General features: G+C 52.2%; 5 protein-coding genes across 5 annotated transcripts; 2 read left to right on the top strand and 3 right to left on the bottom strand.

The window, feature by feature from the left end:
* Positions 1-354: 354 nt before the first annotated feature.
* MRS44_003861 (uncharacterized protein) lies at positions 355-1,527 on the bottom strand (the record flags this gene model as incomplete). The annotated part of the gene is made up of 2 exons (XM_065623420.1): positions 355-988; positions 1,130-1,527. 2 exons carry the CDS (start codon positions 1,525-1,527, stop codon positions 355-357), a joined length of 1,032 nt encoding a protein of 343 aa, XP_065479492.1.
* A 1,079-nt stretch (positions 1,528-2,606) lies between these two features.
* Positions 2,607-3,086, bottom strand: MRS44_003860 (uncharacterized protein; the record flags this gene model as incomplete). Its single annotated transcript, XM_065623419.1, has 1 exon — positions 2,607-3,086. One exon carries the CDS (start codon positions 3,084-3,086, stop codon positions 2,607-2,609), a length of 480 nt encoding a protein of 159 aa, XP_065479491.1.
* A 486-nt stretch (positions 3,087-3,572) lies between these two features.
* Positions 3,573-5,424, bottom strand: MRS44_003859 (uncharacterized protein; the record flags this gene model as incomplete). Its single annotated transcript, XM_065623418.1, has 2 exons — positions 3,573-4,227; positions 4,292-5,424. The coding sequence occupies 2 exons, from the start codon at positions 5,422-5,424 to the stop codon at positions 3,573-3,575; spliced, it is 1,788 nt and encodes a 595-aa protein (XP_065479490.1).
* Positions 5,425-7,071: 1,647 nt separating this feature from the next.
* On the top strand, positions 7,072-8,968 carry MRS44_003858 (uncharacterized protein; the record flags this gene model as incomplete). Its single annotated transcript, XM_065623417.1, has 3 exons — positions 7,072-8,129; positions 8,560-8,811; positions 8,860-8,968. 3 exons carry the CDS (start codon positions 7,072-7,074, stop codon positions 8,966-8,968), a joined length of 1,419 nt encoding a protein of 472 aa, XP_065479489.1.
* A 495-nt stretch (positions 8,969-9,463) lies between these two features.
* On the top strand, positions 9,464-10,397 carry MRS44_003857 (uncharacterized protein; the record flags this gene model as incomplete). Its single annotated transcript, XM_046279793.2, has 3 exons — positions 9,464-9,677; positions 9,751-9,784; positions 9,839-10,397. 3 exons carry the CDS (start codon positions 9,464-9,466, stop codon positions 10,395-10,397), a joined length of 807 nt encoding a protein of 268 aa, XP_046124490.2.
* Between the last annotated feature and the right edge of the window lie 606 nt (positions 10,398-11,003).

Genomic DNA, 11,003 nt, shown 5'->3' with positions numbered 1-11,003 from the left:
CTGCCTCGGTGTGAGTTGAAAGCGTCTGGCAGTCCCGGCTTCCCGGCTTTCGACCCCGCTCTGGCTCGCCATTGACCCCAATCGACCCCTCACGTGCTGCGTAATTAGCGAGCTACTCGTTAAGCGGTACCGACGGACTCTGACCGCGGACAAGCAAGTGCCATCCACTCAGGGTCAAATAAGCAGTGGATAACCCGTTGCGAAAAAAGGCTGTCCCTAAGGAAGTATTCCTACGCGAGCATTGGCAAATGTCCAGGCTGAATGACAAAACAGGACTACTATTCATATCTCAACATTTAATTATCTACCCCTCTTCCCAAAAACAGTTGAGTTGAGCTGCTCTGCTTGACCGGCTCAACCCCTGAGTTTGGTCGAGTACCGAACTTGGATCGTGCCCTCGGAACGGTGCGGAAGGGCGCGCTGGATGACGGCCCAAGAATCGCCATTTTGTTTCATCCTGCGCACAGTTTCATCCTCTTCTGACGTCCATCTTGCGCCGGATGATTTTGCAACTGAAGGCAAAGTCTTAGACAGCCTTCTGCGCTTCATCGGATTCGACACGGATCTGCCAGCATGCGGCTGACATAAATCGGAGTCCCAGTCAAACTGTAATTCAAATGTCGTCTTGCCGTCCTCAGTGATGCGTTTCAACACAACGTCTTCGAGAGGCCATTCTTCGAACCGAGCAAGAAACATGTTAGCCTCGGACGGGGCTGGTATTGCTCGTGACGGTGTTGGGCTGTCAATGTCGCGCCCAGACGTTCGGATCGCACTCGGCAACTGTGCGGCATGTGTCGTCGATCGTCTTTGGCGAGAGCTCCGAGAGCTCCGACAACTGGCGGCGGTACTGCGGACCGAACAGGAAGCGGACTTCGAGATCTTGCGGCGCTTGCGACCTTGGTGTACACCATCGGCATCATCGTCTTCCGCGGCAGGCGTGGAACGGACGCGGGGCGTGCTCCTTGGTCGTCGTCGTGTGCTTGGGGTACTGCGCCGAACGGTGGTTGCATACGGCCGCCATTTGTTCACCGCATAGCATGATGAGTAGCCACGCGCCCGGTGGACTTATGCGCCATGGTGAGAGCGATTGTGCCGATCGGGCGGGAGCCTTCCGCGAGAATATACAGACTTGAGGGCCTCGCCTGCCCCCTCGTGGCCGCGGAAGCGCCAGGTGAACGTCTGGTAGCCGGGGTTGTTGCATGCGAGCTGCGTGGGCAAGTTCCACAGGAGCTTCCTTCTCAGCGCCCTCGCAGCCGCGTCTTTGCCCTCCCCCTTTAGGGCAAGCTCGGAGAATAGGGGGAAGCCGCATCGGTCTCGCGCGGGCTTGCGCGCCGCATTGGGGCCGCCTAGAGGGCCGATGTCGGTCAAGTCGTTCTCGGATATGGTCGAGTAGACGCGGGCGCGAAGGTCGGGAAGTGCGTTTAAGGGCAGCCTGGCAAGGGCCTCGAGCGCAGCGTGGATGTTGCTCGTCTTGTCTGCCGTCGTCGACTCGACAGCGCCAGACGTGAAGTGCGGCCTCCTGGCCATGGAGGTTGTTCGGCAGATGACCCGCGGCCACGTCTGCCTGGGCCACGATACGCTCAGCGGCATGCTCCGCACGGAGGTGCCCGAGGTCAGGCGCGGTCCGTCCGTGAGGTGCGCGAAAGAGGGGAGGGGGGCGGATGGGAGCAGAAGCTCGACCGCATCAGGGAGGCGAGGGACGGAAGAGGACCCTGACCCCGGTGAGCATCTGCGACCCTGAAAGCAGGGAGGAGCCAGGTGTTCATGATGGACTCAATCCATACAATAACGGCATGGCAACGGATGGTTGTTGAATGCGTCCTGTTCTCTCCCTGCCGTCGCGAGGTGCGCTTCGCTCTACCTCAGACGAACCCCGCGATGCCCGTGCCGCCTCGCTCTTGTCCCACGATGCCCCACGTTGATTGGCCTAAGAATTGGCCGGAAGCGAAACACCTCCCATTGCGACCCCCGGGCCTATGACGTGTTAGGTGGCCTTGGTCACGGAAGCAAATCCGATGCTCAACACCCAGTCGCTTGTCCACAGCTTAGACCAACTGGATAGTTCCCCTCTCGCAGACCTGTTATCTTTCCGTCGTTCTCGCCTTCGTCGTCGACGATGTCGTGCTCGCCCGAAACTTCAATGACTGTCGAGCGCCCTTTCGCACAGGAACAATATGACGGCGGATTCTTTTTCAAGTGAAGCGGAACAGGATCGAACAAAGCCCTTTTTGGTCGTGAATTGGTCGCCCAGACTGTTGGTCGTCCTGCGCAAGCGTCATTGCTGCAAGCCCTGTCACGGTTCCATCGTCTCGATTGGGTGATATGCGTCGGGTGATTCCAGCGGCTCAAGGGCCATCGTGTGTGTGCTCAAGTGCCTTCAATAGTATCGCAGTCGCCAGAGCTAGTTTCGAAGGTCAATGAGCATTCCATAGTAGTTGACAAAAGAGGTAGCGAAAAATATCTGAATTCAGTGAGCAATTCAACAGTGGGCGGATGCCAGAGGGAAAAACAAATGGCCAAGAGCGCAGGTGAAGAGAGGAGTGTCCTTTCAAGATAGAAAAACCAAGTGGTTGACAAGGAGGCAAGCGACGCGTTCAAAACACGCGTTACATCACGCCACCACCGCGACGCGGTGGTCGAATGGGTACGATAAAAGTATTCGAGTGGCCATCCTTCACCCTGCTGAGTCGGACAGCTCCACTGCCAGGCCCTTCTCTCCCAGCAACAACTTCAAATATACCCTCTCCTTCAAACGGGGAGATAAAGTCGGCTTTGACGGTGCTGGACGGGACAGCCTCGGATTCAAGCTCGGGAAAGTTGTTGACATCCAGGCCTTGGTAGTACTGGTGCGTCCATTTGTGTTTTGCCTCGGTGCTCATTATGCGGCTACGGCGTCTATCTGATGCAGCCAATGCCCCCCCAGAAGGTTTCTTTGCCTTGGACCGGATCGGGATTGCCGTTGTCATTGCCATCATGGTCAGTGTATTTCCCAATTGGGCCGAGAGCTGAGAGCCGAGAGCTACTTTAGGCCAAAACTGCCGGCCGACCAGCCCAGCCCACCTCGCCCAACTCAACCCCGCAAGCATGATGGATTGCCCCTCATGATGGCATGAACCACATCCTCCACTCCACGCTTCATTTTCTCCTGAAAACCTCAACGGCCGACGGATGCTAAAGCCAAGTAACATAACTCTCGCTCAGCTTACGAATCGTCAAGACACCCACAACAGACAGCCACTACTTAAAGAACACCTTGTCAAGACCAAAATTCACTTGATGTGCCCTTGTGACCTCCTTCCCGAAGCATTCCATCCATTCATCTAATCTTGTCCTGCATTAGCTAGCCCTAACAAAAGCATCGTGAAACCTAGCCAACCAACTCAGGAACCTCTTGCACAACTAACCGAGAGCCCAACCAGTTTAACAACCTTTCATTATTTTTTCTTGTGTGTGTTTTTGAAAACTATAGTACAGTATGCAAATCCCTCGTGGATTACATCGATTTTCGTCCTAGTGTAGAATGGATAGTTATTATAACTACTATCTCGCTATATCTACCCCGCAAGAAAGTCCTAATTATGATCATAATATCTTTCATGAACCAAGAATTGTCGAGTTCCAGCATCCCAAAGAATCCAGTTACCCGACCCGGCGATGCCACATCCTAGAGATAGGATGCGCTCCATTCTGCTCACCGCCATCCATGGCCGCTCTGGCATTTTTTCTTCCTCGTCAACACGAATGTCATCGAACAATTCGCTTGGGAAGTAATCTTCTGCTAAGGGCAGACCCCGCATGGCAAAGTCTTCTGGCAAAGGCCGTCTCCGCAGATGGGTCGGAAAGTCATCGCTGACCTCATAATCAGGCTCAAGCACCCTGACACAGACGAAAAGATGATTCAGCATCACGACAATTAATCTCCAAGGAACCATTTCCTCAATGGCTGACATTAAGGTCTGGTCCTTGGCGGCATGTGCTATAAAAACCAACATCGTGTGCAGGAAAGGCAGAGTGTTGACGTTGGCGCACTGGTACAGAACTGTCTGAAAGACTCGTACCATGAAGTCGAGCGAGTGTCTGACCATCTCCTCGGGAGGCGAGTGTGAGGCATCGGGAGCGCTAGGTGTCCCTGTGACGTCCTTGCAGGAGCTGGCTTCTTCTGGCCCAGGGTTGCTTCGTGTCTTGGGTTTAAGGAGAGCACAGGGTAGAGTCACTCCGATGAAGTGACTATTTCCATTCATTAGCATGCAAGATATTGATAAATTGAGGCTTTTCCGGGCAAAAGCCTTACCCAGAGGTGATCCAGTTGGTCTGGAAGTCGTTGATGTAGTCGCACAGGGAGTAGACAAAATAATCCATGCACTCTTGCAGCCCGTCTTGGGTCTTCCCAAACCAAATAATGCCGTGAATCTTGACAAAAGCGGCCTCGATAGATCTCAATCTAGATGGAGATTGTTCGGTCTGGGCAGATAAGGCAAACAGTCGGGATGTGCTTCGTGTTCCCACCAGAAAAGGATCGGCGACGCACAGTGACTTGATGAAGTAAAAGAGCTGCTTAAGTGCGTTCCGTTGCTCAACCACAGCCAAGTGATGATAGAGTCGGCCAGCAGTAGGTGATTTCCTCAGCAGTTTGGCATACCAACTCTGGGCGATATTAACCCAGACGCCACAGTGTACTCTCTCTGCGACGCCCATACCATAGCGGGCAAGGTCTCCGAGGCACTCGGCCCAGACGTCTTCCAAGATAGGAACAGTCTCGTAGAATAAAGTCATCATGTTATACGCCATATTTAGATATTCCAGTAGATACTCAAGGCAATCCGGTAGCTGCTTTCTCATGCGTTCAAGGAGGCAAAAAATGCCAAATTTCCACATTCGCGCAGGCATGCCATACTTGAACGGCAATCTTCGCAGTGAACCGCTGGCTGAAGGATGCTGGGTTACGAGAAAGAAATCGTAGTATTCCCCGAGAAGAGATCCGTGCAGCATAATATAAGACTGCAATTCGTCCTGAAATGGAACGGAAATTCCCTGTTTAGATAATGGAGTATTATAGGTTTCGACGCATTTGGACTCCATTGCGAGTAAGTTAACGTAGATAGATCTGGCGAGAGTCACGAGTCTCTCTGGCGTTACCGGCAAGTGATGTAGTTGGCGAGGCATGGAAATGTTGATGTCCTTAGGCAAAAAAGGCGGATGTTCGAACTTGGTTTCGGATGAGTTGCTCACTTGATGTTGTTTCGGTTCCGTAGACGCTGGTGACTTGATCGAGATGTTGAGTCCATGCATTTCCTTCTTGATCTTAGTCACATCAGAAATTATACTGCACGGGCCTGCGAGAGAGGCTATCTCGGTATCCGGGACCTCGCCCAGTGTCAAGTCGCGACTCCCATTCTGTCGTGCTTGGTGGGAAAAGAGACTCATGGTGATGGGTATTGGGAAAATGATAGAGAAGTCAAGAAGGAGTGATGGTCTTAGTTTGTACCCTTGACTCTGAATGATAAATGGAGATGTGAGAATACATGCATGGTGATGGAAGGGGAAACCAACAGTTAAAATACCGGCTAATTCCAGTTGATGGTTCTCCACAAGCCAAGAGGGCTTTGGTGGGGGGAGTCATCCATGGATATAACAGGCTCTGGGAGACGGTGGTTACCTCAAGCAAAGTAATCAGGGATTAGAAGAAAGGAGCAGAACTTGAATCACAAATCCGCTGGCCAGGTAGCAGGGAGCCAGTTGTCATATTATACTGCTTATAAAGGAATAACTTGGAGTTACGTTATTACCCAATGTAAGATTTCCTTCCTTGTCAGCAATGACGTCTCCAGAAGAGGCTGTGAGTCACGATAACATCAATAAGCAGTTGAAAGTTTCTTACCAGAGAAGTGAGGAAATCTTATCTCGGCCTGGGAGAAACCCAATCGACGCCGAATCATTACAGTACTCCTGACCAGGCAAACAACAATGATCGAAAAAGAGTCGGCTGGCAAGGCATCTCTGACTTCCTTGTCAGCCCCCTGGCATTGCCCGAGAAAGATTAAATGTCACATTGTGGAAACATGTATCTGCGGTGTTGCAAACCGCTTTCGGGGCATTCTACACTGCTGCCGGTAAGGCGTCAGCACAGCAACGTCAGGGTATCGACAGGTCTCCCGAGACATAAGTTGTCGCGTAATCCAATAGCACAGGTCAGCCTCGCCATGGTTGGAGAAGCCTCCTTCGCGGGCTTGAAGATCGGGGGAAGCGTGGTCTAGCCAGAAGACGTTCTGCAAAAAGCCAGTTACATTGGCTAGTTCTCATATTGAACCGTGATCGTGCAGCGGGAAGCCTGATCGGCACGCACTAGATCTGCAATCTCGGGACACATGTGGATTTGGGTGGAGAGAGAACAAACGTCATTCGAGAGTAATCAAATGAGGATAATCAATTGAAAGCAATCAAGGCCGAGGTAATCAATGGCACGGTAATGGCTTACACTCTGGCTGCTTACTCGGTTATTACAACTTCAGATCAACGTCTTGTTATGTAAGTAGTGCAATGCGGTTATGTATCCGAGGATAAGGCATCGAGGCAAGTAGGGCGGAGTAATCTCACATCCATAATCAGGATCAGAGCGAGTGAGGATGATGTTGGCGACAAGGGGCATGGTAATCCGGTGGTTGTAATCAGGGTTCGGGTAATCACAGTGATGACGACCGAGGCCGAGGTTATCGGAGGCGAAGTAGCTGGGGTTGGAATAAGCAGATGCAAAGTTTCGGTACTTCTCGAAGTGTGATTATCAATAGTTGATTACTTGACTACAGTACAGTACACAACAAGATGATTACAGTCTCTCCACTCCTCCACTTTCGGGGAGAATACAATGGTAATCCAACAGCAGTGTACTGTACTGTAGAGTAACAGGGCCAGATTCAAGCTTTCAAACTTGATGACAGAATAATCATCTGCGGAGCAGGTTCGCATCTCATCAACAGAGCATGCTTAGATATAAACGTTGAGGTGACGTCTTAGCCCGGAGCTCAAGGAAATACAACGGCCTTCTATCAATACTGCTCTGCAATCATTTGCATCATGGTTTCGCTTGACATGTCAGAAGAGGAGCGTAAGAAGAGACGCAGGGCCCAGAATCGCAGAGCGCAACAGAAGTTCCGAGAGAGAAAGAGACAGAGAGAGAACGAACCCGGGCACGACAAAGATACACGACGTAAGAAGTTGCAGCGTCAGGATGACTCCGGTAATCCATACTCCGCTCTCGACCAGCCTGATTACCCAAACTTCAGCGAAGACTTCCATAATCTTTTCGATACTCCGCCGACTCAAGCTTCAGTTGAGATTGAGGATCTAAGTTCTGTTGCCCTACGGACACGACCTGCCGCCGTTCATTACAGAACAACGATATCAGAACCAACTACATCCCTCCAACAATTGGGATTTGCCAGAATTCAGATAAAGTCACTCTCTCTATTCGGACAGCATTGGCGTGGGGGGCGTGGCGTAACTGAGAGTCTCTCTGGATCGGCCCGTGAAACGGACAGCGAGGGGTCTGACGATGACACCAATAGCTCTGAGGTTCAGCAAGCATCTTCTGCGCCAGCAGCCAGAAATCTAGCGCCGCGGCGAAAAAGAAGCCGTATAGATGAAGGAGAAGATGACGACAATTACAACGACGGGCCACGAACAGGACGACGACTAAAATTTCAAATTCCATCCCTGCGCCTTGCACTTATCGCGTCCCAGGACGCTCCCGCTCAGTCATTGGTTCAAGGAAACGAGGACGTGACAACTCCGGCCTTTCCGGCCTCACCGTCGGATGTGTGCTTGAGGCTTGGCAGCACCTCGATCCCTTCACTTGACGGCTCGGCTCTGGACGTCACGACTCTTTCCGGCACCCATCAGTCATCCGAGTCCGACTCAGCGGCGCCAAGTGACACTGTCAACATGTCGTTGACACAGGCCGGCTCACTTCATGCGCCATTTAGTTCAACCACAGACACGTCACGAATGCGGCGAAATACCGAACGTTTAAAGATGCGAGATGCACAGATGGATGCAGAAAATAGAGAGCTACACGAGACCATCACCGCGACTAGAGAGGAGTTAAGGGAGGCAAGAGCGATTTTGGAGGAGGTGTTAGGCATGGACAACCTCGAGGACGAGGTATACCAACAACTATCCCGCGCATTAGATATTATTATTAATGTACCTAGACGTTTGCGATAAGGCGCAATAGAGTATCGTGCAGAATTCAAGCGTTGCAGTAACCCGCGTCAGTAATAGTTCTATTTAGATAACAACGGATTGAATTTGTATGGAGGTGGTTGGCCTTGTAACAGTAACACAAAGACCAAAGCTACAGCGAAAGGTTGAGATGTCCTCAAGATTGAAAAACTTTGAACTTTCATATCCCCCCCTTCCTACTACCTTGACCACTTCAAAACCCTACCCTGGGGATTCCCTTGAATGATCTCCCGAGGGTAGATGTCACCGCCCAGATACCCTGCCCCCGGCTTGCAACCCTCAGAGAGCAGAATACAGAGCGCTTCTCTAGAAGTCCCACAGGCACGAGGAGCAGCGAAGGCACAGGAAGAAGAGATCTTCCAACACGGCACACCTCGAGACCCCCGAGGTACATCCCAGAAACAACAAGATAGCTAGAAGCTCAAAGCACACCTCCAGTAGTCCCCAAAAGGGCAGCTCTTCCTCTTCTCCGTCAGAGAAGTCAAAGTCAAGTCCCAAGGACGATCTTGACTGGACCGACGCGATAGATCCCGAAGAGAGACGGAGAATCCAGAACCGCATTGCCCAGCATAGGTACCGTAGGTTAATCCTGCTTGACTTTAACTGGAAATAGGCTGATAGGACCATAGGAAAAAAGGCCCGAGAAAACAAGGAGAAGGCGGAACGAAACTCTATCTGTACGACCAGAATCTGCCGCGATGATGGAGGGCCGCCAGAAACCACGCCGTGACCTCCTTAGCTATCTCCCTATGCTCCGAGAGTGAAAAAATGAGCCGTTCAGAGATTAGCTTTGTTTTTATGAAAAATCGGATTCTCTTCAGCTCATCTGGCTGCCAAACGCCCCAGAAAAATGCTGCCTGCGCTTCTCTTGGAACAAAGACCTTACTCCTCATCCTAAGCACTGCTCCGTGACACAGCCCTTAAGTTACCGGCTCCACAGTCAGGGCACCCCAGCACTTTTCTTTATGCCTTAGTGGAGCCTCCTCCCAAAGGATTCCGGCCCGTCAGCAAGGAAGCACCACCATTCCCATAGGTATTAAAAGAGCCTGCAACCCCCGCCGACAACAGACCTACTATCGGCAATCTACCTAAATCAATAGCAGCTACCACTTCACGTTTCTGTATTATACGCGGTTCTTCGCTTGATTCTTGCGACATACGCGCACCTTCATCTACCTACCATCCTTCGTCCACAAAAACCTATCCACCTATCCACCTATCCACAATGAGATTCGACTTGGCTTTCCTATACCTCACTCTGGTCACATCAGCGGCCGCTTCTATCATTGACCCGCCCCGTCGCATCAAGCGCATCGAGTCCGAGCCCAGCGGCAACGAGCACGAGCTGTTCAAGCGCCGTGGCGGAGGCGGCGGAGGAGGACGCGGCGGTGGCGGCGGTGGCGGCGGTGGAAACCGAGGTGGAAGCTCAAGCTCAAGAGGTAACTAGCGGCAGCAGTCTCTCTGGAAGCGGAAGCAACCGTTCTGGTAGTTCTAGAAGCTCATACAATTTAGGTTCAAGCAGCAGCTTCAGGAACAACGGCGGATCGTAAGTACCCTCAAGACGCCCTTTATCTAACATTTAATGACCCTCCGCTTGCAGCTCTCCAACTTCGAATGTAGGCGGTGGCTCTCGAGGCGGCTCCGGTCCCCAGCCCAATCTCGCCGGCGGTCGATACTACCCCGGCGGTGCCGTCGCTCCCTACCGATCTGGAAACCGAAGCCCCGGCGCCGGCATCCTCCCCTTCATCCTGGTAGGCAGCGCCCTCGCATTCTGGCCCGGCGTCTGGCTGTACGGCGCATATATGTACCCCTTTACCCACCAGTACCACTTTCATAACGACACGAGCGGCGAGGATGAGGTCCGCGACGTCGTCTGCGGCTGTGGCCGATACGAGGTTTGCGGATGCGACGACAACAACGATACCGCTTACTACGACCAGCTCATCGGCAACGGCAGCTGGGAGGCTCTCAACAAGTCCATCGTCACCATCGCCGAGTATAAGGGAAACATCACCATCCTCATCAACGGAACCCTCCCCAACGGCACCACCGTTCCCGAGCAGGACAGTCCCGCAGGTCTTGGCATGAAGGGCATGATCGAAGCCCTCGGCTACTGGCCTGCCGTAGCTGGTGTTGCTGCGACCGTCTTCCTCGTCTAGTTTCCACCGACTTGTTCGTTCCACGCATTTATTCTGTCTTTGATGATTTGTTCATGACTTGGGATAGCTAGTGATAAAGTCTCATTGGTCCCCATACCTGGATAGTGGATGTGGAAAGGTAGTTTCCATGGCCTGGGACCTCTGAATGGTAAAGGGCCGATGCAACATGTCCAAATTTCTGGAGAGCTGCAAGATGCTCGGTGAGCGATGTACTGCGGGCAATAGTCGACCGGCATGGGCGCTTGTGAGACAATTGTAGACGGGGAGGCTAAAATACATAGACATGGGGATTATATTTCACGGTTGCAAGCTAATGGGTCTTGCGAGTATAATCATTCACGAATAAATCAAGCCGGCAGCCAGCTTACCTTGCCGAGACTTGCACTTCCGGACGTGCGTATGTCCTATGACCCCTAGCTTGAAGCTGACTAGGGTTCGACTTCGCGGCCACCAAGGTGTCACCGGCTGCGACCTACACTCGGCTCGGCAGGGGCGCTACTATTTGAAGTTTCTGAATATCGATCCCTAGAGCTGTGACGGAGTTAAAATCAGCCTGCTTAGGCAAGCCAATCACTGCCAACCATAACCATAATTTTGCCCCAGAAA

This window comes from Fusarium solani (genome assembly GCF_023522795.1).
Source record: "Fusarium solani strain SB1 chromosome Unknown bctg00000001, whole genome shotgun sequence".
NCBI lineage: Eukaryota > Fungi > Ascomycota > Sordariomycetes > Hypocreales > Nectriaceae > Fusarium > Fusarium solani.
The sequence above is the reverse complement of the archived record's forward strand: the minus strand, read 5'-3'. Positions and strand labels throughout refer to the sequence as shown.